General features: G+C 42.8%; 1 protein-coding gene across 3 annotated transcripts in view; it reads left to right on the top strand.

Annotated features, from left to right (window-relative positions):
• The window catches only part of stk32a (serine/threonine kinase 32A), a 40,648-nt gene extending 14,158 nt beyond the window's left edge, over positions 1–26,490 (top strand). The window contains exons 6-14 of one of the 3 annotated variants that reach the window (XR_008904678.1): positions 6,253–6,290; positions 11,642–11,731; positions 12,187–12,290; positions 14,859–14,975; positions 15,078–15,203; positions 15,580–15,708; positions 20,510–20,928; positions 21,071–25,016; positions 25,806–25,888. Coding sequence is in view for 1 of the 3 variants with exons in the window: in XM_056730876.1 (XP_056586854.1) it covers positions 6,253–6,290; positions 11,642–11,731; positions 12,187–12,290; positions 14,859–14,975; positions 15,078–15,203; positions 15,580–15,708; positions 24,952–25,016; positions 25,806–25,914 (778 nt within the window). In the remaining 2 variants the exon portion in view is untranslated. Of the gene's footprint in view, positions 1–6,252; positions 6,291–11,641; positions 11,732–12,186; positions 12,291–14,858; positions 14,976–15,077; positions 15,204–15,579; positions 15,709–20,509; positions 25,017–25,805 lie in introns of all 3 variants that reach the window. The other 2 variants (XR_008904677.1, XM_056730876.1) reach the window with 2 other exon arrangements.

The raw sequence follows: 26,490 nt of genomic DNA on the forward strand, positions 1-26,490 counted from the left end.
ATGTAATGAGGTCATTAGATCCTGCTAATAGCTTGTTGGAGTAGTCAAGCGAAAGAAAATGCCGGTGAGATCGGTTTGCTCTCAGGGCGGTCAGGTGACTTTTCATACACCTGCATGAGCAGGTAGTGCTGCTGAATCAGATTCAACACACAGCAGTAATAATTCATAAAGCCGGCTGTTGACTTAACTCCCGACACTTTCATAATGGACAATGAAGGTCAGAACCATGGACCGAAGCCTCACAAATTGCTTGCCCTCTTTGACTCTCTCACTAAACAGAAGACAAGAGGGGATTGATTGAAACATCATTTCATGTTTTACTCAGTCGTTCACTAAAAGTAGTCATGAATGAAGAAGACTGTGTTGAACTTGTGCTGCCACTTCACAGAGCTCCATTACACAATTACAAAACAATAAATGTGCTTCAACTGTTCAGATCTGACTAAACCAAGTCATTTTCACTGCTGAATGTCAGAAAAAAGACATTTTATACGTTCTAATACAAAAGCAGCTTAGCATATAAGTATTAAATGAAAATCCCGTCATCATTTACTCACTCTCATTTCATCCCTTTGTAGATTACTTTGTTCTGATGAACACAGAGAAAGATATTTGGTAGAATGTTATCCATTTTCAATTCTGTGACATCATTGACTGCCATAGTAGGAACAATAAAATGGTTGTCAAAGATGCCCCAGAATTGTTTGTATTTATACATTTTTTAAAATATCTCACTTTGTGTCAACAGAACAAACAAATACACAATATTTTATTTCCTACTATGGTAGTGGATGATGTCACAGAACTGAAAATTGCTAACATTCTTAGGTTTGAAACAACCTGATGGTGAGTAAATTATGAAAGTGATGAATTTCCATTTTGGAATGAACCACCCCTTTAAATACAAAATGTGATTCAGTTCCCTTTCTGTCGGTCTCTTGACGTTCTGTCGAACTGACAGATGAGGTTCGCCCTCCACATATAGCTCTAACCGGACCTGGTGCTGCCGGATGTTGTAACTCCCCCAATCGGGTGGTTCCATTCTGATGTATCCTCATGATTGGTTCCCACGTTGGTAACCCATGACCTTCCCTAGGTGGATCTCCACCTTGCGGTAAACCTTGCAGCACAGTGCATGGTGTTTGTAGAACGAGCAAGATCATTCTAATAAATAATATCTAATTAATAAATAAATAACTAAATGCAGTCTCCCGGTGAGCAAGCCAACACTGCCCTGCTGTGGCGAGGAAACCCAACTCCAATGATTGATTAATGGAGAAAAAAACCTTCGGGGAAACCAGGCTCAGCCGGGAGGGCCAGATCCCCTCTGGCGTGTCATAGCTGCACTCAGTGACCCCGACCAATACCCACAGAGCAAATGTCCACGAGGAAGAGGGAGAGCCAGCCATCTGCAACCCAGAAAGTCCCACTCGCCGAAACCGTGCAGGTTCAACCCGGTCCCACTCCAAGGTTGACACCAGAAAACAGAGGAACAACCAGGGAAAATAGTAATGGCATGTTGTAACTTTATTCCTCTGTTGTCTGACATCGACCGCAAAACAAGGCCAAACCGGACCCACACAGCCCCAGCACATGAATCCCCACAACCAACGAGCCCCCAACGAGGTGGTGGAATTGCCTTAGATGGGATGGTCAGTCAGTCTGCAGCTTTAGGTGGCGTAATCTTTAGGTGGGGATGGGCATATGTCGATCATCGGGATGGGCGTCCCGAGGCGGAGGCAGAAGGAGAATAATTAGCATAGCTGCTGTTCATTAACTATGCATTAAGTGAAAGCTTGGCTGAAAAGATGTGTCTTTAACCTAGATTTAAATTGGGAGAGAATGTCTGACCCTCGAATAGTATAAGGAAGGCTATTCCAGAGTTTAGGTGCTACGTATGAGAAAGCTCGACCCCCTTTGGTGGATTTACTTATCCTAGGTGTTATCAAAAGTCCTGAGTTTTGAGATCGTGGAGAGCGGGTTGTAATGTGATAAAAGCTCAGTTAAGTAAGTAGGGGCTAAACCGTTTAAAGCTTTGAAAGTAATTAAAAGAATTTTAAAATCAATACGATACTTAATGGGTAACCAGTGAAGGGATGGTAAAACTTGGGTTATGTAATCGTATCTTCTTGACCTAGTAAGAACTCTGGCAGCTGCATTCTGAACTAACTGTAGTTTGTTTATTGATGATGCAGGACAACCACTAAGCAGAGCATTACAATAGTCAAGTCTTGAGGTCACAAATGCATGAATATGTCAGGGATCGGGTCTGAACCTCAATTGTTTTGTCTGTCCTGTTTATTGTGTTTATGTCAAGCACATGGGAGAGTACTACTCACCCTGCGCTTGGAGTCTGGGGTTACTCCGCCCCCTTGTTTTCCACTTTTCCTTTACGCACATGATTCTCGTTTCGTTCATTCTGCCCACCTGATTTCAATTTACGGTTAATTCACTCACTTCTTAAACTCCTCTGAAACCACCACACTCGTGACCTCTTGTCGTGAACATAACTCTTGCCTTAGGACATGATCTCTTGCCTTAGGACATGATCTCTTGCCTTAGGACATGATCTCTTGCCTTAGGACAGGATCTCTTGCCTTAGGACATGATCTCTTGCCTTAGGAAATGATCTCTTGCCTTAGGACATGATCTCTTGCCTTAGGAATATGTAACTCTTGCCGTAGGAATATGTAACTCTTGCCGTAGGAATATGTAACTCTTGCCGTAGGAATATGTTACTCTTGCCGTAGGAAAATGTTACTCTTGCCGTAGGAATATGTAACTCTTGCCGTAGGAATATGTAACTCTTGCCGTAGGAATATGTAACTCTTGCCGTAGGAATATGTAACTCTTGCCTTAGGAATATGTAACTCTTGCCTTAGGAATATGTAACTCTTGCCTTAGGAATATGTAACTCTTGCCTTGGATTCTATGCTTTGGCATTGCAGTACCCCGGGGTTTGCTGACCCCGATAACTCCGGACCAGTGCTCCTCTCTCTTGCTGCCTGTGCTATTCAAGGTTGTGGAGTAGTCACATTTCTCCTTCGGAATCTCGCCGACACGGACACTGGAGAGGCGGAACTACCTTTTGCCTTGTGAAGTCAGACACTGGCTGAGAAGCCACGTTTTGTTCCGGTATCTTCCGGTTGACGTCATACTGGTTCTGGTTCTTTTGGAACGTTTCTCACTCCGTGAGACCGAACATTTCTGATACTACTTTCCCCTGGTCTTACGGCTGAGCGCTCAAGCCCTAGTTTTGAGTCTTGTGGGTACCCACTGTGTATAATGATTGTGTAAATCTTTACTCTTGTCCGTTTGACATTGTGATTTCCTGCTCAGTATTGTTGAAATGACATGTTGCTGTCTAATATAACGCCTAGGTCTTTAACTGTATTTGTTGGAGTAACAGTGCAGCCTTCAATTTGCAGGTTGTAATCTGAGATATTCTGTTTACGTTTTTTTTGGTGCTATAAGTAATATTTTAGTTTGCTAGAGTTTAAAAGAAGGAAATTACTAGTCATTCAATGTTTTATGTCCTCGATGCACTCTGCCAGTTTGGATAGTTTGAAGGAATCATCTGGTCTTGATGAGATATATAGCTGAGTATCATCTGCATAACAGTGGAAGCTAATTCCGTGTTTTCTAATAATGTTGCCGAGGTGCAGCATGTATATGGAGAAAAGCAAGGGATCTAAAACCGATCCCTGAGGTATACCATAATTTACTTGCGTAAGATTTGACGATTTCCCATTTAAATGGACATATTGATATCTGTCTGTTAAAGATCTGAACCATTGTAGTGCCTGTCCCTGAATACAGATATAATTGTGTAAACGATCTAAGAGTATTGTAGGAAATCTCCATTAAAGGGGAAGGAAGGAGTCGGGAACCGGCAAACATTCAAAACATTTAATAAAGTAACATAACAGCACGAACAAAACATAAATATAAATACAAATACAAACATTACACAAGTTCGGGCCCGGTCCTCTCTCTTCGACGGTCCGGTCGCTCGTTCCTTTTATATGCTCCCTATCTCCTACGTGATTCGAGCCCGGTGTGCACACAGCTGGCGCTAATTCACAATTACTCACCGGACTCAAACCACGGTCTCGCCCCGCCTACTCTACTACAAGTATTTTATGGTCTACAGTATCAAACGCAGCACCAAGGTCAAGCAGGACTAGAAGTGAGATGTTACCCTTTATCTAATGCAATAAGAAGGTCATTTGTAATTCTAGCGAGCGCAGTTTCAGTGCTATAATGCGGACTAAAGCCAGACTGAAACTTTTTCCCATGTGCTCTCCTCTGACGGCGAGACCATGCTGGTGTCTCCACTGAACTCCTCCCTACGGTAGGAAGGGGTCTCTTTAGTGCTTTTCCCATTTGAGGAAGTAGCGCTTACCCAGTAGCCTTACAGCACCGAAGGCAGAGGCTTCCCATCTTTTCAAAAAGCTCTCAGAGCCCCTACCTACCTTTCAACTGGAAGATTAAAATTTAGAAAGCGCTCACGTCTGACACACAAAGGCCAGTCACCGCCGTTTCACTAGAGATTGTGATATGGCACAGCGCTGTGGCATTTTCAATAGGAACCCCATCTATCGGTTCGATACAACGTCGATAGAACTACAGAAAGGGAAGGTCTTGGTTACGGATGTAACCTCAGTTCCCTGATGGAGGGAACGAGACGTTGTGTCCTTATTGCCACAACGCGTGCTGCCGCTGCAGCCATCGCGAGAGGCTCTCAGGCTACTCAGAACAAAAGGTAAAGGAATGCAGCACGTTGTCTCGCTATTATACCCGGATATCCGGGTGCGGAGTCCGGCATGCAAATTTAATTCGCCAATTTCATTGGCCTTTTCTAAAATAGTCAAAGTTAATAGGTTCTCAAGGGTGAACCCCATCTGTCGGTTCGAGACAACGTCTCGTTCCCTCCTTTAGGGAACTGAGGTTACATCCGTAACCAAGAAGTTTTCCTCTCAAGGAAGATGTCAGAAAATTCACTCTTTAAAATGGCCAACTACTTGTGATCAATCAAACCATTCTCTTAGTTCATCCTAGTGATGTACAGTATTGGCTTATAATCATTTCAGATGAAGGGCACAGTTAACATTAAATACAGGGCCAGAGTTCCTTTCACACCCGAAGGTCAAAAAGGGACGAAACCAACCACTGGGCTATATATCAACTAATGCTGGATCGTTTCAACCCATTGTTAGGTCAAATATAAACATTTTATAGGTGTATTTACCCAGCGGTTGGCTTCATTTCTTTTTGACCCAACCAGGGGTTGAAAATAACCAAGCATTTTTCGAGGGTATTCTAAAAATTACATGCTGAGAACAAGATGAGACAACGTTCACAGAATTCACGAAAACACAAGCATTACAGGAGAGTGAATGACAGAAAAGACTGACGTCACAGAATGATAATCGCAGGTTTACGTTTAGAAATGTTCTCAGTCTGCCACATTAATCTCCATTAACGCAACAGAAATTACCCTTTCCACTTTTAGTCTAATGGATGAATGACACTGTTGGAGGCAGGTTGCCGTGACACCTGTTGCTAAGGGAATGTGGTCCATGTCATGTCATCTATGAGTAGAATCAGGTGTAATGTGGCACTACTTCAGTTCATTCAGAACTCAACAGACTCGCCCGAATCTCTGTGTGCTACTGTCTGTCAGTAAATGATCTCCTCACCTCCTTCATTCTGATGTATAAATGTTTGACTAGATGAACCTTTCTGTCTTTATTGATTCATACTTTTAATGTAAATATCCTAGTATAAGCTTAATAGATGTAAGAATAGAACTGACTGTATCCTAACTCTAAATTATTGGTCTGATTATCTGGCATCATTATCATCTGTCATATAAGATTCCATAATACTTACTGTTTACTTCTTGTGTTTCTGTTCTTAGAGAATTGAGCTGGAGAAGCTGTTAAACTCTGCTCCAGGTTTATCTGTTGTGTGTCTTTGTATGGCCGCTCCTATCCACCTGTCATACAACACATATATTCACATTTCTTCCTTCATGTCAGGTGTTCTTCTTCATCTGGCAGAGACTGTTACACAGAGTGACCTTCAATATATTTCATCAGTACTGGATGTGTTTTCCCTGAGAATTAAATCCATGAGCTACATGAACATTATCATAACACACTGACTTGTATGGCTGTACTGTATATGCTTGTGTCCACATTCAATAGACACTTATTTGAGTAATTGTTTGTGTTTGTGTGTTCACAGAGATATTAAACCAGACAACATTTTACTGGATGAACATGGTTAGTCACATTCATCTCTGTTATGTTTTCATTCACATATGAGCTGCAGGAATAATGTCTGCTGATCGCCACTATAAAAGCAAGTGTTTGTTTTTACAGAATTTAGATTGACTTGTAATATAGGCTTTATTCAGGTGACACATTTAGACAGTGTGTTTGGACATAATTGATTAAGAAACAACATAAAAAAAGAAAATAAATCAGTGATATTTGTTTTGCCCTCAATTTTATGGAATGGTTGAGTGATGTTATAAATAGCAGAATCGATATCAGAATCAGCAATATTTATCATATTAATATTAATCACAGTTGTGCTCTGTCACTCACATGGTTTTTGCTAACAGCTGTTGTGAAGGTGAAATAGCAAACTAACTAACTGTATAGTTTCTCATTAATATGATAATAGGCAGATGAATATGTATGTGCAGAGAGTTTTGACCCCAAACAGTCAGAACACGCACACACGCATACACACACACACACACACACTCACGCGCATACGCGCACACACACACACACTAACAGATGTATCTCAGATAGATACACACGTTTGCTGCAGTTCTCTCAAAAACTGGGTTGGTCTTTCTGGGAAAGTCCTCGAAATGTTCATCCCCAAGAAAGGTGAAGGGCTGCGCCCCATTCTGGATCTGCGCACACTGAACAAAGCCCTTCACAGGCTCCCATTCAGAATGTTGACGCAGAAGCACTTCCTGAAGTCTGTCCGACATCAGGATTGGTTCATGGCTTTCGACCTCAGGGATGAGTACTTCTATGTCTCGATTCTCCTTTGTCACAGATCCTTCCTTCAGCTTGCTTTCGAGGGCTGAGCATACCAGTACAAGGTCTGGCTCTCTTGCTCAGGGAGCAGGGCATGTGTATTCTCAACTATCTCAACGTGTGGCTCATCTCGGCCCACTCGCGAGATCTATTGTGTATGGACAGGGACCTCATGCTCGACCGACATGGCCTGCGGGTAAAATGGGACAAGAGCAAGGTCTCCCCTGCGCAAATCATCTCTTATCTCGGTATGGACCTAGAGTCTGTCACCATGACAGCGCCCCTTACCAACGAGTGGCCCAGTCAGTGCTGAGCTGCCTGACAATCTTCAGTGGTCCCACTGAAACTTTTTCGGATTTCCGCTTGGGTTGATACATATGAGACCGCTTCAGCATTGGCTTCAGAGTTGCGTTCCATGGAGAGCGGGCCACACCGGCACGAGACGTATTAAAATCACACCTCACTGCCATCACACCTTAGCTCCTTGAACAAATGTCTCCTTTTCCGAACTAGGGTTCCGCTTGGGAAGGTCTCAATGCACGCCGTGGCGACGACGGATGCCCACTGCTCTGCTGGGGTGCTGTGTTGCAACGGGCATGCAGTGTTGGGTCATTGGACGGGTCCCTGCATGCAGTGCCATGTCAATTGTCTTGAGTTGCTGGCTGCATGACGTGCTCTGAAGAAGTTACCTCAACTGCTGTGGTGTATATCAACCGCCAGGGTGGCATTCACTCATGGCAGATGTCGCAACTTGCTTGACGCCTTCTCATCTGGAGTCAGAAGCTGGTGACATCCCTGCAGACCACTCACATCCCGGGCAACCTCAACCAGACAGCCGAAGCACTCGCTCAGCAGGTCACGCTCCACCCCGGAGAGAGGCTACTCCACCCCTCCACTGTCCAGTTCATTGAGTTTCGCCCGGGCGACTCCCACCTGGTTCTGAGACTCCGGCCTGGCTACGTGCCCAAAGTCCCACCACTTCCTTCAGGGACCAGGTGGTGAACTTGCAGGCACTCACCTCTGGGGAGGAAGACCCAACCACTGCCGGGTTGTGTCAAGTGTGCACCCTGCGCCTCCACTTGGACAGCACGCTGAGCTTCAGAAGTTCTGAGAAGCTCTTTGTCTGCTTTGGAGGATAGCAGAATTGGAGGGCTATCTCCAAACAAAGACTGGTGCGCTGGATCATAGACGCCATCGCTTTGGTTTACCAATTCCAAGATCTCTCGTGCCCACTTCCCACCTGATGGAGGTAACGAGAAATTGTGTCCTTCATGCCACAATGCTTCGCCATCTGCTGTAGTGACCGGAAGATGCCTCTCAAGTTCCTCAGCCCAAAAGGTAAATGAATGTGCCACCATCTTACTTTTATACCCGTGTGCACTGGACGGAGACTGGCATTCCACTTTTAAAAGTATAATCAGAGATGATAAGTTCAAACCCCATTTTGTCTCGACACAACTTCTCGATCCCTCCACCAGGGAACAGAGGTTACAGTCGTCACCAAGAGGATTTACCAGTAGCCTTATCGCCAAATGACTACAGTCCCATTGACTCTCTCTGCCAATGCATTGATGAAATTAACAGTTGGATGTGCCAAAACTTTCTTCAGATAAACAAGGAGAAAACTGAAGTCATTGTATTTGGAAACAAAGAGGAAGTTCTCAATGTTAATAAATACCTTGACTCTAGAGGTCAAACAACTCAACTAAACTTTATTTATATAGCGCTTTTTATAAATTCCTATATGCAATATTAATTATGTAAAACTTTAAAATTCTAATTCTAAAGCAACCCCGCCGATCAGGCAAATAGTGCAAAACTGTATGCAAACGGTGGTGAGGAACCCAAAACTCCAATGGAGAAAAAAAAACTCAGGTCCAACTAGAGGATTCCAGTTCCCCTCTGGCAAAAGCTGCAGCCTCTGCACAAGCTCAACAGTGCTTGCACAACAAGGCTTAATAAAAATAAATAAACTTTTTTAAATTATAGATTTACAATTATTATAAATAATCTAATAGCATTTGAATTTTGTAGTTAATACGTGTCATCACGTCCTTCGTGTCCAGCTCTATCATCTCAGCTCTTGTCAGGTCGCCACTTCCCATTCTCCGCTCTACCATCAGGTCTGGGCATGAACTGCATCCTGCTCGCTGTAGTAACCTTAGAACAATGAGACAAAACTGGCTGATAGCAGAGTACTGTTCTGCACTCTTTAATGCAACAAGTACATCAGTTATTGTTGGATGTGTTCCTGGTTTCCGGTTGATCTAACTAATGCAGACAAAACCCTCAGAGGATGAATATTATGGAAGTGTAGTGTATGCAAGATTAAGAAAATGCGTCTTTAGTCTAGATTTAAACTGACAGAGTGTGTCTACCTCCCGGACAGTGCAGGGAATACTATTCCAAAGTTTAGGTGCTAGAATTTCGCCCAAATACTATGTAGCTAAACCATGTTGGGCTTTATAGGTAATAAGCAAGATCTTAAAGTTAATGAGATGCTTTAGAGGTAACCAGTGGAAGGTTGACAGAACTGGGCTAATATGCTCATACTTTCTTGTACGTGTAAAAACTCGAGCTGCTGCATTTTGGACCAGTTGCAGTTTTTTTAATAAGCCTGCAGGGCAAGCACCTAACATTTCATTACAGTAGTCTAGACCGTGATGTCATGAATGCATGAATTAGTTTCTCTGCATCTGACAGTGATAACATATGACGTAGTTTATATATATTCTTAAAATGGAAAAACTCAATTTTACAGGTGTTGGCGGCATGGCTCTCAAATGACAGATTACTGTTGAATAAAACGCCAAGATTCTAAGAGCTGACGACGAGGGTTTTATAGAACATCCGTCAATAGTTAAGCAGTTTGGCGGTTTTCGATTCAAGAAGTATCACTTCTGTTATGTCCGAGTTCAGTAATAAAAAATTGTTACTCATTCTGTTTTTATATCAACTATGCATTCCATTATTCGATGGAACTGCTGTGCTGCAGAGGCCCTAAGACTGAGCCCTATGAAACACCATACTGTACTTGCGCTTTGCGTGACACCTCATTGTTTTTTGCTAGAAAATAAAAAATGGTCTGATAAATAAGATTTAAACCATTTCCAAGCTATTCCCTTAATGATGACGTGATTTTCGAGTCTATGTTGGAGTGTGCTGTGATCAATAGTGTCGAATGCAGTATTAAGGTCTAGCAGCACCAATAACGACGAAAAATCAGATAAAGAATCTTGGTGTGATTCTGGAGTCAGACCTTAGTTTCAGTCATAAATCGGTAACTAAATCATCATCAGCATACTACCATCTCAAAAAATTGCAAGAATTATATTTTTGTTTCCAGTCAAGACTTGTTCATGCCTTTATTACCAGCAGGGTGGATTATTGCAATGGTCTTCTCACCGGCCCTCCCAAGAAGACCATTAGACAGCTGCATCTCATACAAAACGCGGCTGCCAGGATTCTGAGTAGAACCAGACAATCTGAGCATATTTCATCATTCCTCAGGTCCTTACACTGGCTTCCAGTTACTTTATTTTACTTTAAAGTTCTATTAGCAATAAATAGCCTTGGACCTAAATACATTGCAGATATGCTCATGGAATATAAACCTAACAGACCACTTAGATCACTAGGATCAACTCAGTTAGATAAACAAAGTGTCACTCTAAACATGGGGAATCTGCTATTAATATTTATGCCACCCGTAGCTGAATCATCTTCTGATCAGATGTGCTAAAACATCTCCAACATTTAAATCCAGACTCAAAACTCGTCCGTTTAGCTGTGTCCAAACTAACTGTATTTCATGTATAATCACTTAATTCTTAACTGTTTTAATTCACTTTAATCAATTAATATATTTCAATTTATAATGTTTTAAAATTGCTTATTTTTATATGATTCTTTTAATTATCTTTATGTAAAGCACTTTGAATTTCCATTATTTATGTAAATGTGCTATATAAATAAACTTGCCTTGGCTTGCCTTCTCACAGCCTGTGTTGGAGCAGATCTTCATCAATTGTGCAGTCACTCTCGTTTCTTTATCTGCTCTATACATGCAGTGTGACAAAAATCACAGCTAACCCACTCATTGACACTGAAACATAAAGCGCTGCTTTCCATGCTACACACTACAGACAAAGCTGTGGTTTTGGACTAAATATTATGCACTATATATGGCATTACATGAAAGATGACAGATGCAGTGAACATTTCTGAGTAATGAGGAAATGTAAGTGACCAGCACAACATCTCTGTCTCAGTCCTTCCATGATCAAATGAATACTTCATTAAAATCACTGCTATATCACCAGCTAATAGTTCCCACACTCCAAGAGGAAGACATGTGAGAAATCTTTTTTGTTGTTTAGTTAATTTCTCTTTACACAGCACCCTGATCTTACTAAACACTTTCTCTTCACTATTAGTGAACTGTAGTTTGAGATTCTTAATGTCAGGAGAGTGTGCTTAAGAGGATCAATTTCACATCTTATTAAAACATTTATTCCAGAAAACTTAATCTCACTGAATCTCATAACCTCCTTTTATTTTTATTTTTTGTGCAGGTCATGCTCACTTGACAGATTTTAATATAGCTGCTATCGTGAAGGATGACTTAAAAGCCACATCTATTGCAGGGACAAAACCGTACATGGGTGAGAGGCTTTGTTCTTCTGGATAAAAAGAATGTCACACCTCATCAACTTTCAGCAGTCTTGATCATAAAATGACTCTACTCTTTTCGTAAAACATTGTACACAAATGTGACTATATCAAATTCAAACCTAAATAAATCAACATCATATTTTTGTTCTCAAAAAATTGTGTTGCAATGCTGAGAACAGCGTTAAAGTTCAGTAACATTAGTGATGGACATGTTATTACACAGACAGAGAAGTACTATGGTATTATCATAGTTTCATTGAAATGTATCATGACAATATTAATCAACTACACTGTTCTTATCTGAAAAGGACTTTTTGTGTATTATTTGCTATAATTATAAAAGTTATAGGCTAATTAACAAACCAATTACAACAATACTTCATATGTGCATGCACGCACACACGCACTATGTGTATAACTGTACTTGTCTTTTTAACCGTTTCAGCCCCAGAACTGTTTCAGTCGATTGAGGGAACACATCCAGGTTACTCATTCGCAGTGGACTGGTGGTCCTTAGGAATAACTGCATATGAGCTAATCCGGGGACAGGTGAGGGGTTCTGTGGACAGGTGAGGGGTTTAGAGGGCAGGTGAGGCATTCTGTGGGCAGGTATGCAGTTCTGTGGGTAGATGAGGGGTCCTGTGCGCAGGTGAGGGGTTCTGTCCGCAGGTGAGGGGTACTGTGCGCAGGTGAGGGGTTCTTTGCGCAGGTGAGGGGCTCTGTGGGCAGGTGTGGTGTTCTGTGGACAGGTGAGGGGATCTGTGGACAGTGATGGGTTCTGTTGACAGGTGATGGGTTCTGTGCGCAGGTGTGGGGTTCTGTGGGCAGGTGTGGGGTTCTGTGGGCAGGTGTGGGGTTCTGTGGGCAGGTGTGGGGTTCTGTGGGCAGGTGAGGGGTTCTGTGGACAGGTGATGGGTTCTGTGCGCAGGTGAGGGGTTCTTCTGGCAGGTGACATTACATTTACATTTACCAGACGCTTTTATCCAAAGCGACTTACAAAGAGTTTAGGAGCAATAAGCGATATGTCATACAGGAGCCATAATACATTAATTGCCAATACAAAGTTACTGGTTTCAACAAAAGCTAGACCACTACCAGTTGAGATAAAGGCGCCGCTGGTTTGCTGAACACAGGGATCTTGATGGGGTGTAGGAGTGCAGGAGAGTGTGGAAGTAAGCCGGTGCAGATCCAGTGATAGTCCTGTAGGCAAGCATTAGTGACTTGAATCTGATACGGGCTGCAACCGGCAGCCAGTGAAGATAGATGAAAAGGGGAGTCACATGAGCCCTTTTGGGCTGTTGGAAGACGAGGCGTGCTGCTGCGTTCTGAACCAGCTGAAGTGGTTTGATAGCCTTTGCAGGAAGACCAGCAAGGAGAGCATTGCAGTAGTCCAACCTTGAGATCACCAGGGCCTGGATAAGGAGTTGTGCTGCGTGCTCAGTGAGATAGGGTCTGACCTTACTAATGTTGAATAAGGCATATCGGCATGACCGTGTTGTCTTTGCAATGTGATCATTGTTTGGCGGGGAGTGTGAGAGAAGGAGTAGTTTGTTGAGAAAGCAGCGGGTGTGGCTGAGTCTTCTTCACGAATCCAAGTCTGAGTTAGACCAAGAATGTGAATCTCAGACTGGCTGGCAAACGCATGGATGAAGTCAGTCTTGTTCACATCTGACTAGCAGTTCCAGAGACCCATAGATAGAGACAGAGGTGTAAAAGGGGAGATGTGAATGGGACGCGCTTGAGAGTGTGTGTGTCGTGCCTTGCATCTTGGGTGAGAACGCTGCCTACGGTACAATACAGGAATAAACTCGAAACACATGTTAATAGACAAGTAAATGAAAGCAAAGGTATGTTAAATATACTGATGTGCCTTGCCGGTGTCTTTGCTCGGTGAAGTCGCACAGGTAGAGTCGCAGGTCTTTACACTCATCGGTCTTCACACGAGGAGGCTGAACACGAGGGCTGACGCTTACCGCGACAGCGCAGAGGCACTGCTTAAGTATGTGTTGAGATTAGCGCGAACAGAATACAGCTGGAACACACCTTCTCGATTAGCAAAACAAAGTGTGAACGACTTGTATGGGCCACGGATCAAACAGCAATTAACTAGCTCGGTGCTTTAAGTGCAAACTTATAATGTCAATCCGTAACGAGCGGCTAACGGCAATTCAAATTCAGTACAAACGCAACAAATACGCTAACAACTTAGCAATCAGTCACCGACTCATTAAATAAACAAGCTCAAATAATCTTAACTAACAACAGGCAAAAGTCCAGTTCAACAGTTAAAACAAAGTAACGGGGTAAATAGCAGACTCACGCACTACAGCAGACTTGTGATGACTTGTTCGCTTCTCCAGGTGAGGGGTTCTGTGGGCAGGTGGGGGGTTCTGTGCTCAGGTGAGGGGTTCTGAGCACAGGTGAGGGGTTCTGTGGAAAGATGATGGGTTCTGTGCACAGGTGTGGGGTTCTGTGGGCAGATGAAGGGTTCTGTACGCAGGTGAGAGGTTCTATGGGCATGTGAGGGATTCTATTGACAGTTGATGGGTTCTGTGCGCAGGTGCGGGGTTCTGTGGGCAGATGAGGGGTTCTGTACGCAGGTGAGAGGTTCTGTGGGCAAGTGAGGGGTTCTATTGACAGTTGATGGGTTCTGTGCGCAGGTGAGGGGTTCTTTAGGCAGGTGTGGGGTTCTGTGGGCAGGTGAGGGGTTCTCTTGACAGTTGATGGGTTCTGTGAGCAGGTGTGGGGTTCTGTGGGCAGGTGAGGGGTTCTTTGGACAGGTGGGGGGTTCTGTGTGCAGGTGAGGGGTTCTGTGCGCAGATGAGGGGTTCTGTTGACAGTTGATGGTTTCTGTGCGCAGGTGAGAGGTTATGTGGGCAGGTGAGGGGATCTGAGGACAGATGTTGTGTATATATTGTGTATATGCAACCTTAAACATTACAGAATTTTGAGTAATCCATTCATTCAAATATACATACCTGGTAAATTTTTCATTGTTAAAAGCCTTTTACCTTTAAATAGACATACAATTATAAAAGCTAATTAGACACATGATTTCCCTCTGAGCATATTTCACAGCAGCAGTTTGGCTGTTTTCATTCTGTATTTTGTCTCTAGAGACCCTACATCATGGGTGCTAACACGCCAGCCAATGAAATCCTGCAAACCTTCCAAAAGATTCAGCCATGTTACCCTGTGGCCTGGTCGCCGGGGATGAAATCTCTCTTAATGAAGGTAACAATCACCCCACCAGTGCACTGTAATTATACTTCATTCATTGATGGATGAATTTGTGGACTAATGATTTAGTGATGAAAGGGATTCTGTTGTTGTCAGCTGTTGTGTGTAGATGCTCAGCAGAGGACTTCCAGCCTGTCAGAGCTTCAGGATGTGGAATATCTGTCTGAAGTCAACTGGGATGCTGTGCTAAACAAACAGATCCCACCCGGCTTCCTCCCTAATGTATGTTTATAAAGCACACAAACTCAATTGTTCCACCTGTGAATGACTTGGATGTAGATATCATAGATAAGGCGTCTTCATAAGTGAACTTGGACACAAAACAAGTAAAGCAACTGAATTGGATAGTGGAGATTTCTTGTCAGTTTTTTAAATTGTTGTGACATTTATGGTTGTCAAAAGAAATGTTTAAAGTAAATGTGAAGATCTCCACTTTACGACATGGTGTGATTCTTGCACATTCACTTTGATATCAGTTGCTTAGAAAAGCTTTGGATTATGTCATACGTTGTGACATATGCACTGCCTCACCATACACCAAATACTAATTTGTGCACTGACAGACTGTATATGTAAATGTATGCTTGTGTGATATCAGAGACGGAGACTGAACTGTGACCCCACGTTTGAGTTGGAGGAGATGATCCTGGAATCCAAACCATTACATAAGAAAAAGAAGAGACTGGCGAGAAAGACGAGAGAGAATGGCTCTGATGGATCTCCTCAGGTAACATATCTGTTCATCTTTGAAAGAATGCTTTAATACTTACTGTAAGTCAAATACTGGATGAAATATCAAAGCAAAACATCAATCAGTTTCCTTGCTGTTACATATTTACATGTTAGCAACATATAAATGATTAAAAAAATGAATGATCACTCAAATGGATGTGATTATGAATCATATTTAAATGAATGAAAGAATTCATGTGGTATGGAAATGTGCTGTAAAGATATAAATAAATTAATCTTAATGAGTATGTATGTGTGGTTTCCGATGGCTATGAACTCAAAGAGATTTAGTGTTAGTGTTGTACGTGCACATTTTCTGATGCAGTGGAGATCAGTCTTACATGCCTGAGGCTCAGCTGCTACAGCCCCCGTACGTTAAGAAAACATAAGAAGTTTATTTTACAGAAGGCAGTGGGAAATTAGTTCAAACCAATCCCAGATCAATGCAGCAGAAAACAATATAAATAAAGATTTCTCTCACTCCCTGCTGGACATCATTCAGTGTCCTTCAAATCACAGCAGACTGTTCAGGTTTCTGTCAAGTTCTTTCTTTTTCATCTACCAGATCAAAGTTTTATAGAGGTTTCTATATAGCATATCCGTCAACTTTTGCATACAAAATCATAGGCATATAACAACAATTCACGCTTAAGGTAAAATTGTATTTGATACTATTCTGAAATAAGACATTCTTTATGACATATGCAGCCTACAAATGTGATTTTTTCCATCAGAAGGATTTCGTTTAAGTTCTGTATTTGTTACATGTTCTATGTTCTGCCACCTGCTTTCCCCGAGGTGAGTGTAACAAACATATCAAATACTGCCAGTGAAATATTTTTATTAAAAACTTAGAAAGAAGTGAGAAGTACAGGAAAATATATGAACGAGATGAAATAGTAAAATACGGGAGAATCCCAGATAAAACTGGAGAGTTGACAGGTCCGCTATATAGGGGATATATGAAGTGAGTGGGTGATTGATTTTCATTCAAGGGAAATCCTGTGCTGAATTCTTGGAGTTGTTTGGCTGGGTTCCCTTTCGAGAGAGGTCTCTCAACATTTCTTGAAACGGTAGGGGAATTCCCTTCTCAAAACCTTTATTGAAGCCTTATTGCACAATGCCCGTAGAAATAAAAAAAAGAACTGGACAATGTCGATCAAGACAGCACTTAGGGGTATGGGCATTGCCCCTTTATACTACACCGTCTGGACAGCAAACCCTCAGAATCCCATTCTCCTTCACTTGCCTTTGCATGCTGTTGAGAATACACCCTGGAGAAGAGGAAGAACTAGGATCCTTCTGCTTGTGTGTTTCAGCATGCCCATGTGTGCCTCATGTTCCGGGCCCATCGGACACTGCGTGCTCTGCCTGGGTCTGGCCCATGTTGAGGCGGCTCTCTCCGAATCTAATTGCCTGCACTGGACCTTACAGTGCGGTTGCTGACGGCTTGGAGAGTCACCGCCATCTGAGATTTTGTCAACGCCATCAGTGCGCTCCTCCCCCCTGATCTCCAGTCTTGGTCGCACCCAGCATCCATCCTGCAGACGAAGCTGTGGAGCTAGTCCTGTTTTCCACATTGGAGAATGAGGATGAGGTTATGTTGCTGGGAGCTTTGGACAGGGATCTGTCAGAGTCTGACAGGGAGCGAGGCGAATAGGATGCCCCCCTGCGCTTCACGAAGAGCTTGTCCGTGTCCTCGGCATTGAGTGGGACATGTGGTTTCTGTAACCGGGCTGCCGCTATGCCGGGCAAAGTAACTTGCACCTGTTTTTCCCAATGTTTATGAGGAGGTCATGAAAACGTGGTCTGCGCCCCAGTCAGCGTGCACCCACGCTTCAGGATCAGCCATCTTTGCCTTTGTGAGGCTATGCGCACATTCCCCCCATCGAACAGGCGATTGCAGCACACCTCTGCCCATCCTCGTCTTCTCTTCAGTCCGCAATGGCGCCATGCCCTGTAAGCATATGTTGTGATGTGGTTCTAAAATGGTGACAAAGCTTTCACGCCGTGCATTTGCAAGGCGACCAATGTAGGACGGTGGTTAGAGCCACTCACTTCTAAGGAAATCTGGGTTTGATTCCCGTCTCAACCACTTCTTATGTCGAGGTACTCCGTAATGTGGTTGACATGTGCACTATAACTTATGGTATACGGATATGAAGGAAATCTGGGTTTGATTCCCGTCTCAACCACTTCTTATGTCGAGGTACTCCGTAATGTGGTTGACATGTGCACTATAACTTATGGTATACGGATATGAAGTGTCTGTGATACCGGTGTATTTTTTTTATGGGGTGCAGGCTTCCCATCAAGTGACCTGCTATACTGTGTGTGTGTGCGCTTTTGCACAGACCTCCAACCCAAAGCTTGTTGTTACCTATGCGCGCTGCTAAATCTCTTGTTTCCCAGCCTCATATTGGACTCCAGGAGACACACTAAGCGGTGTGTGGCCGTGGGGAACACCTATGGGGGTTGATGCAGGGGTTTGGTGCTGTTCAATTTGTGCTTAGTTATATGTGCAGCCTACACCACCAAGTGTTCTTTTCCTCCAGCTACCGGCAAAGCAGTGACCTGTTGTATGCTTGATACACATTGGGTATTCAGTGCTCCTGTATACGCAGTATTACCTGTATTAGGTGTCTTCTCAGGACTGTATTTTTCGAGTCGATCCTGCCCACCCCCTGAAAATTCAATCTGTGTCTACCTGCTTAAAATGATTTTCGTCCCGACCTGACGGATCCTGATAAATTTAGATCACGTTTTCAGATCTCACATTAAAATTTCTCCATTTCAATTATAAAATATGCTATACAAAAACATATCAGTTCTTTTTTATTGTCTTGTGAATATACAACATTGTTGTAACATTTGAATGTCAAAACACTAGACAATATGTAACAGAGAAAAATAAATGAAATACATAAAATTCAATGCTTTCACTCAAACTATGAATAAGCGATCCATTGGCTTATAGCTAGCTTATACAAAATGAAAGCACTTTTTTTAACCAAACTATTTGACATCCATGCAAGAAATGTCCTGATGACCGTCTCCCCTCTAAAAACATGAATGCTCTCTCTGTCTTCTCTAAGGTGTACTCGGCGACCTGCCCGCTCTATCTGGGGGCTGACTCGTGCAAATTATGCTAGAGACACTGCCACGGCAGTGGAAAGTAGAGATAAAGTCTCCTGTGGGAGCAACACTGCTGCTGCAGTGTGAAATATGGTAAAAGGCTCCTGTTGGAGCGACACTGCTGCAGCAGTGGGGAATACAGATAAAGGCCCCAGCTGGGGCGACACTGCTCCAACAGTGTGGAAATAGAGCTGCAAGTGGGATAAGATGCCTTGCTCGAGGGCACCTTGGTTGTTGGCCGTCGGCGTTGACCTTCTGGTAACCACTGGGCTGGGATGATAGACGCGGAGAGTGGGTGTGTCGCCGTTACCCAAACATTATCGGGTATGCATTAAAATGATGTATGTCAAATTGTGCTCACGTCATTGTTGGAAAGACTGATACATTCCACTGTTTCTGTCGTTTAAGTGCAAAGACTGCGTGAGTTGTTTTGAGCGAGACGTGAGAGGTAATGCCACACTAAGTAGAAAACTTATGCACGCATGGTACTGACAGGTCTACAACCTAACCTGAAGAAAGTTTGCCCGTGCTGGCAAGAGACATCTCATGCTCCAACACAGCAGTGACAACGTGGAGTGGACAGAGGATAGGCTTAATATCATTTCTGGTAATAGAGAGATTGTCCTGCTTTACCTATTAAGGGTACGTTTCCAAAAAGCATCATTAGCCAACATTGTCCGCAAGTTCCGTCATTCCAGCATGGTATAATGATTTATGTGTTTTCTGATCCATAATTCCAATGCTCAATTTTCTGAAAGGAATCTGAAGTTTAACAGGTGATTAAACAGTAAGTTGTGTCGTTGTTTGGGAAAACGAACCTGGCATGAACAACAGTGGCTCAAACACGAATAAACGGAGTTCATATGAATGTCTTATGTATGAAAACAAATGGTAGCAGTATCAGTAAATGAAAATCGAGTGGATAACAACTTGAAAGAAGATTCACCCAAGATTATTGGTTTCACATTGTTGAACGAAATACAGCCATTTCGTGCGAACTGATGTTGTCGTTAACACTACCAGGGAAAACAATTAAAGCAAAATAACACTGCCGTGCCTTTTACCCAAAAGGGGATGGAATATGGCGATCAATTCACTTTAAATACCTTGTGTCTGCCTCGGTACCGATGAAAACCTTCTTTAGATTACCCATTTAGGAATCGTTTTGTTGAAAAGAGCAACTTCTGAGGACAAATAGCGTGTAGCTTGGTCATGTTAAGCAAGCGAGCTGTTGTGTTTGCGTGTGCGTCTTTTTGGGGCAGCGCTGCTGCGAAAATATAGAGAGGGGATGAAAGGCACCTTGGCCTGCAAGGTTTGCGGAGACATCCTCACACTGGCGTCGGCTCCTGGAGCTAAGGCGTAAGGAAAGGAATAAGGGGAGAGAGAGAGGGAATGAAAAGCACCTTGGGATGCATGACTAGCAGAGGCATCCTCAGGCTAACGTGGGCTCCTGGAGCAAAGGCGGAAGTAAAGGAAGAGAGAAGAGAGCGAATGAAAAGCGTCTGGATCTGCACCACTAGCGGAGGCAGCCTCGCGCTAACATTTGAAAGTGGGGCTGTAGGCCAGTGACCAGGGAGGAAATATGTTCTTATTGATGTTTAGATGTAGACCTAGTATAACCTGAAGTGAGTGAGAAATTTACTCTCTGTTTGTGTTCGCAGTTGAAGCCTCTGGAACAAGTTACAAACTAAAAAATGTCTCAGAAGGATTACGCCGTCTGCGACTTTTTAGATTTTGAAGACTATATCCTCCCTCCATCTCCTCTCAACATGAGACGCAGTACTTGGATCCAGTACCGCGACTCTCCAAGGGCCCAGCGATCTTCAGATGGCATTGCCAGTTCTCTCTAGGCCCCCAGTATTCCTGTCAACCCAGGACTTGCCAGGGAAAATAGCTCCTCCTGGCTCAAAATACTCTGAGTAACCCCCCGTTAATACGGACGGAATAATGACAACTCCAGCGTCGACAACCCAAACAAAACAATCAGGCAGGAACAGGATCACCAAGTCTTCTTCAACATGGCCCGCTAAAAGATCCACACAGCCCACACGTATTTCATCTCCTCCTCTCCCCAAACACGGTGATGTTAAAACTCAGCTCATCTAAGTCATCCAAAAACGTTCAAAAGACTAGAATAAAAAATGACAGATTTGAAAATTGAAAATTGAAAATACTCCTCTAGACGAGCTAAGGATCCCAACTTATTCTCCCTCCTCCCCCAGGTACAAGAGACCATTCATACATACTGTAATAGAGGAGGCGGGGCGAGACCGTGGTTCGAGTCCGGTGAGTAATTGTGAATTAGCGCCAGCTGTGCGCACACCGGGCTCGCATCACGTAGGAGATAGAGAGCATATAAAAGGAGCGAGCGCCCAGACAGTCGAAGAGAGAGGACCGGGCCCGAATTTGTGTTATGTTTGTATTTATGTTTATGTTTTGTTCGCCGGCGGTCGTCCATGAGGGGCCGCCGGCTGTTATATTACTTTATTAAATGTTTAAATGTTTGCCGGTTCCCGCCTCCTTCCTTCCCTTTTATGAAGATTTATTACACATACCTTTGACATTTTCTGCAGCACCGCATAGACCTACAATTCAGACACCATTTCAAGATGCTCCCACTCCACTCACCACTTCTCTTTTCAACCTCTCCACTGCCTTCGCCTGCAGCCGGTACGAAAATGGTAGACTGTGTCTGTTTTCTTTAATACATCGAATCCGAGATTGCAACGTCATTTTTAATTTGCCAAATTTCTCTATTGCTTTAAGCACCTACAGAGACATTCTGTGCCAAGTTTTTCCAGATCGCAGAGAAGAATAAGATCTCTGCTTAGCCATGATGGCAGACTTTAACAAACGTTAAGGAGGTACACTATTTTATGAATATCATAAATCACTCTCAGCAAAATCTGCATCTCTCATTACTCTATTAAACTCCATTTCTGCGGTCAAAAGATCTTGACTTGCATCTTCTGCAGCATCACAGGCATTCGGCATCGTTCTGCCCTAAAGCAATTGATAGCAAAGTTCCGCCCACTGTCCACGGTGGTGAAAATGTAAGACCGTATTTCTATGTCAGAGGTCGCCCTTTTAAGGATTTCAATCATCAATCAGTTTGTTCTTTCCCTCACTTTAAATTTGCTGATGTCTGTAGCTTTTGCATGGACCGGCACCCGAAACTGGTCTGCCCACGACGTTACAGGCCTACAACCCAAGAAAAGTCCCCTACTTAAACCCTAAATTCTGATTACACACCCATCTACACCCATTAACTTTCCCGTGATCTGAAGCTATCTTTCTTCTCACCCGGATCCGTGTTTCCTGGATTATTTAATCACTGGTATGTCTCAAGGGTCCTTTCCTATCTCATTACCTCTTTTGTTGCAATCAGCCTTATAAGAGCCAGAAGTAGTATCAGTCTTGCTGAAAAATAAGTAAATAAAGGACACGAAATTGGCCCCTTCGCTTCTCTTCCTTTTTCTCCTTTTTCTCCTTTTACTCCTTTTCGTGTCAATAAGCTTTGTTTTGTTTTTGTAAATACTCCTCCAAAAAATGCCTCATATTTGACACGTCCTCTCCTCACTCTAAGACTACAGCAAGAGTTAACAAAATATCCCTTTAGACCCTTTTTCCCTGCTTTATGCCTCTGTAGATAACGCTATTCAGTTAATTAAGTTAGCCGGCCAAGGAGCCTGGCAGAGCTAATGCAGACATTACCGACGCTTTCAAGACTATACTGCTTCACACTTCAGAGTGGCCTCTTTTCGATGTTAAATGGAATTGCCAATTTCATTTCACTGTGAGGCTCACGTTCATCTGCAGAAGCAGCTCGCACATTTTCAATTGCCTTTCGGATTGGGGCAGCCACTACTGCAGCAGAATGTGAGGTTTCAAGGGAAGCTATCAAGTTGATGGACAGATGATCTTTCTCAGCATTTGAATCTTACATAAGACCTGACTCCATAATCATCATCGACGACCAGCAAGCTCTATCAAGTCTCAATCAAGGTATTTCCTTTTTCATTCATATACTGGTGGTGGCGTCTCGCTTCTCATTCATTAGTCTTTGATCATGTTCCCAAATGTTAGGCCTACCGAGGCCTTTGTCTTCATGTTGCGGCCTATGGAGGCCTGTGTCTCAATGTTGTGGCATATCGAGACCTTTGTCTCCATGTCATGGCCTGCCGAGGCCTTTGTCTTCCTGTTGCTGCTTATTGAGGCCTCTGTCTTAATGTCGTGGTCAATCTAGGCTTTCTTATAGCTCAGTGGTAAGAGCATATCGTTAACAACGCAAGGTTGTGGGTTCGATCCCAGGGGATTGCAAATACCTATGTAAAATGTATAGGAAAAAGCAATGTAAGTTGCTTTGGATAAAGGCATCTGCCAAATGCCTAAATGTAAATGTAAATGTAACGTCTTAATGTTACAGCCTATCGAGGCCTCTGACTCAATGTTGTGGCCTATTGAGACCTCTTTCATTACGCAGTGGCCTATCGAGGCCCTGTCTCAATTTCTTGACCTATCGAGGCCTTTGTCCCAATGTTGTGACCTATCAAGGCCTTTGTCTCAATGTCATGGCCTATAAAGGCTCTCATCTCATGTCAGGGCCTATCGAGGACTGTGCCTCAAAATAGTGGCCTATCGAGGCCCAGTCTCAATGTCAAGGCCTGTCGTGGCCTATCGAGGCCTTTGTCTCAATGTCATGGCCTTTCGAGGCCCCCGTCTCAATGTTGTGGCCTATCAAGGCCTCCGTCTCGTGTTGTGGCATATCGAGGCTTTTGTCTCAGTATTGTGACCCATCGAGGCCCTGTCTTAATGTTGTGGCCTATCGAGGCCTCTGTCTCGATGTCGTGGCCTATCAAGGCCTTCGTCTAAATGTTGTGGCCTATAGAGGCCCTTGTCTCAATGTTGTGGCCTATCGAGCCCCCAGTATTAATGTTGTGGCCTATCGAGGCTTTTGTCAAAATGTTGTGGCCTATCGAGGCCTTTCATAGTTATTATCCCCACGGGATATCCGAATAGTCCTAGTAACCATACCACCCTTTATGGATTTTTGCTCCCTCACAGCCTCTCACTTCCACAAATTTCTTCCACACAATAAATATTTACTAGTGTATCACGATATTACAAAGCTTCACTAACGGCTCGGTGGATTTTACAATTATGTCTTACTAACAATTTTATTCTTAATCTCGTTATTCAGGAACAACAAGAAACTTCAACCGGTGGGTAGAAATTTCTTCCTTCAATTCTTTGGGGGTAGGCCCAGCTCCTGAGGCAAAGTACTCTACAATTCTCAGGGGTTGTCTGCACCCCTACCTTCATCTTCTGGCAGGAAGTGCAGGTATTCTCGACCCTCTGGATGGGAGCTATGGACCGGGCCTACACCAAAGAACCATATATTTTACCATATTCGCACCCTCTCGCTGATCAGTTGTTTAAATAGATGTTCATTGTCACGTCTTGCCTCCCGAGTCTTTCTGGTAGAAATGTAAGGTTTAGCGCAAGTTCTGCCGGGAAGACTCATTATCACGTCACCTACTACGTATAGACCTAACCAATTACCATCTAACCAACGATCATCCAACACTTGTAGTATATAAGATCGCCACTTACTCTCTGTTTGCGTTCGCAGTTGAAGCCTCTGGATTTTACCCCCATCCTCCCCACCACCACCAGGTTGGCCCCGTCTATTAACACCAGAGGGGTTGGCTGCGCCCCTGCCTTCATCTTCAGGCAGGAAGTGCAGGAATTCTCGATTCTCTGGATGCGAACTATGGATGGGGCCTAAACCAAAGAACTATATATTTTACAATATTCGCACATGTCGCTGATCAGTTGTCTAAATAAATGTTCATTGTTACGTAATCTTGCCCCCCGAGTCTTTCTGGTAGAGGTTACACTACTAACTAATTTGTCTGAGTTCAGATTAGTTAGTAGTCATGGTAACAGTCATTCTGGAGTCACAATGGAATTGGAATGAGCATAAACTTTAGAAGGTCTTGCAGTATGTGGTCCACATTCAGGTCCAAAAGGCTTACTCTAGTCCGAAGTGTTTCATGTGAGATGTGTAAATATTGTTTTTTATTTATTTTTGTTTATTCAGAATGGGCAAATCCAACAGCGCTTGGAGACTGTCCAGAGAGACTTTATTGTCTTCAACAGAGAAAAGTAAGAGAACTCAAATAGTTTATAAAAGGATTTGTTATTTAAGGAAGAGAGTAAAGTCTTAAAAAATAAACAGAATTAGGTAGAATGAATGTCATCTGGTAAGATATATTCAGTGGTGCCAGAATTTTGTGTAAAAAGTATAAATGTATGTGCCTGAAAAGTTTATTGTTTATTCTGTATACTATATCTTCATAGCAAAATTTGTGTTTATTCTGTGTACTATATGTTCAATGTTTATTCTGTATACTATATGTTCATAGCAAAATTTGTGTTTATTCTGTATACTATATGTATAATGTTTATTCTGTATACTATATGTATAATGTTTATTCTGTATACTATATGTTCATAGCAAAATTTACATTTCTGTGAGAAAGATTTAATATCTCTCATACAATAACAGCTTTCAAATCAGTATGCACAAAGAACATTTATGGCATATTCTGTATTAATGTTATTAAGATCTCTTGAAATCTATTGTGTTGAGAAAAACATTATTCACCCCATGTATGATTTGATAATGTGATGATGTGACACAGCCTGTGAAAATCCAGGTTTCTACATAAAACAGTGCTTTCTAATGTAACGAACATTCGGTCTAAATATACTCTTGGTATCTTAAATATGATGTCATTTCGAGAGTTAAGACTGGTTTTACACAGACTTGGTCACAAATATTCTATACATGAAGAACTCATAAAGGTACACACAACTGCATGAGTCAACTGGTACTGTATCTATGCTAATGTCATCTTCTGATATGTCTGTTATTTGTCTCGTCTGTTTAAGGTTGAGGAAAACCAAAGAGACGATCAAGAATAATGTTGAAGTGACACACAAAGCCATTGAAGATGGACAGAACAACAATGATACAGCATCACTGTGTTTATCAGGATAACATTTGTCTCGAGGAACACACCATCACAGTTTTATAAAGCAGAGCAGTTTTCATGAACATATCAACATGCATGACTAAATCCATAAATCCATACTGAAGAGTGAATGTTCATGTGAGGAGAAACTCAGGAGCTGGAAGAGCAGCGCATGTCTCAGTGTGACACACAAAACAAACCGACACTGTTACAGATCAAACAAACATTAGAGTTTACAGTCATTGACATCAAGAAAACATCAAAAACATCAACAAAATACAACAAATAAGCATCATCAATATCCTCATCATTCTCATGATCATGGAGCTGCTGGTTTAAATGTGTGCCTTGATCTGAGTTCTTGAATGTGTTGAAGGTCTGCTGTATGTCTGATTCAGAGAGTAGTTATCAGACTCACAGTCTCTCTCTATATGATACAAACATGAAGAAGAAGAGAACGCACATCTCATCATGTCATGTGTGACGCATTATAAGAAGTGAGCTGAAGAATCCTATCATTAATTTCTCTGAGAGCACCATTCAGCTCATTCTGTATCTGTGAGGTGTGACTAATGTTTGTACAGATATTAAATCTTTACACT

Source organism: Triplophysa dalaica, chromosome 19 (assembly GCF_015846415.1).
Source record: "Triplophysa dalaica isolate WHDGS20190420 chromosome 19, ASM1584641v1, whole genome shotgun sequence".
NCBI lineage: Eukaryota > Metazoa > Chordata > Actinopteri > Cypriniformes > Nemacheilidae > Triplophysa > Triplophysa dalaica.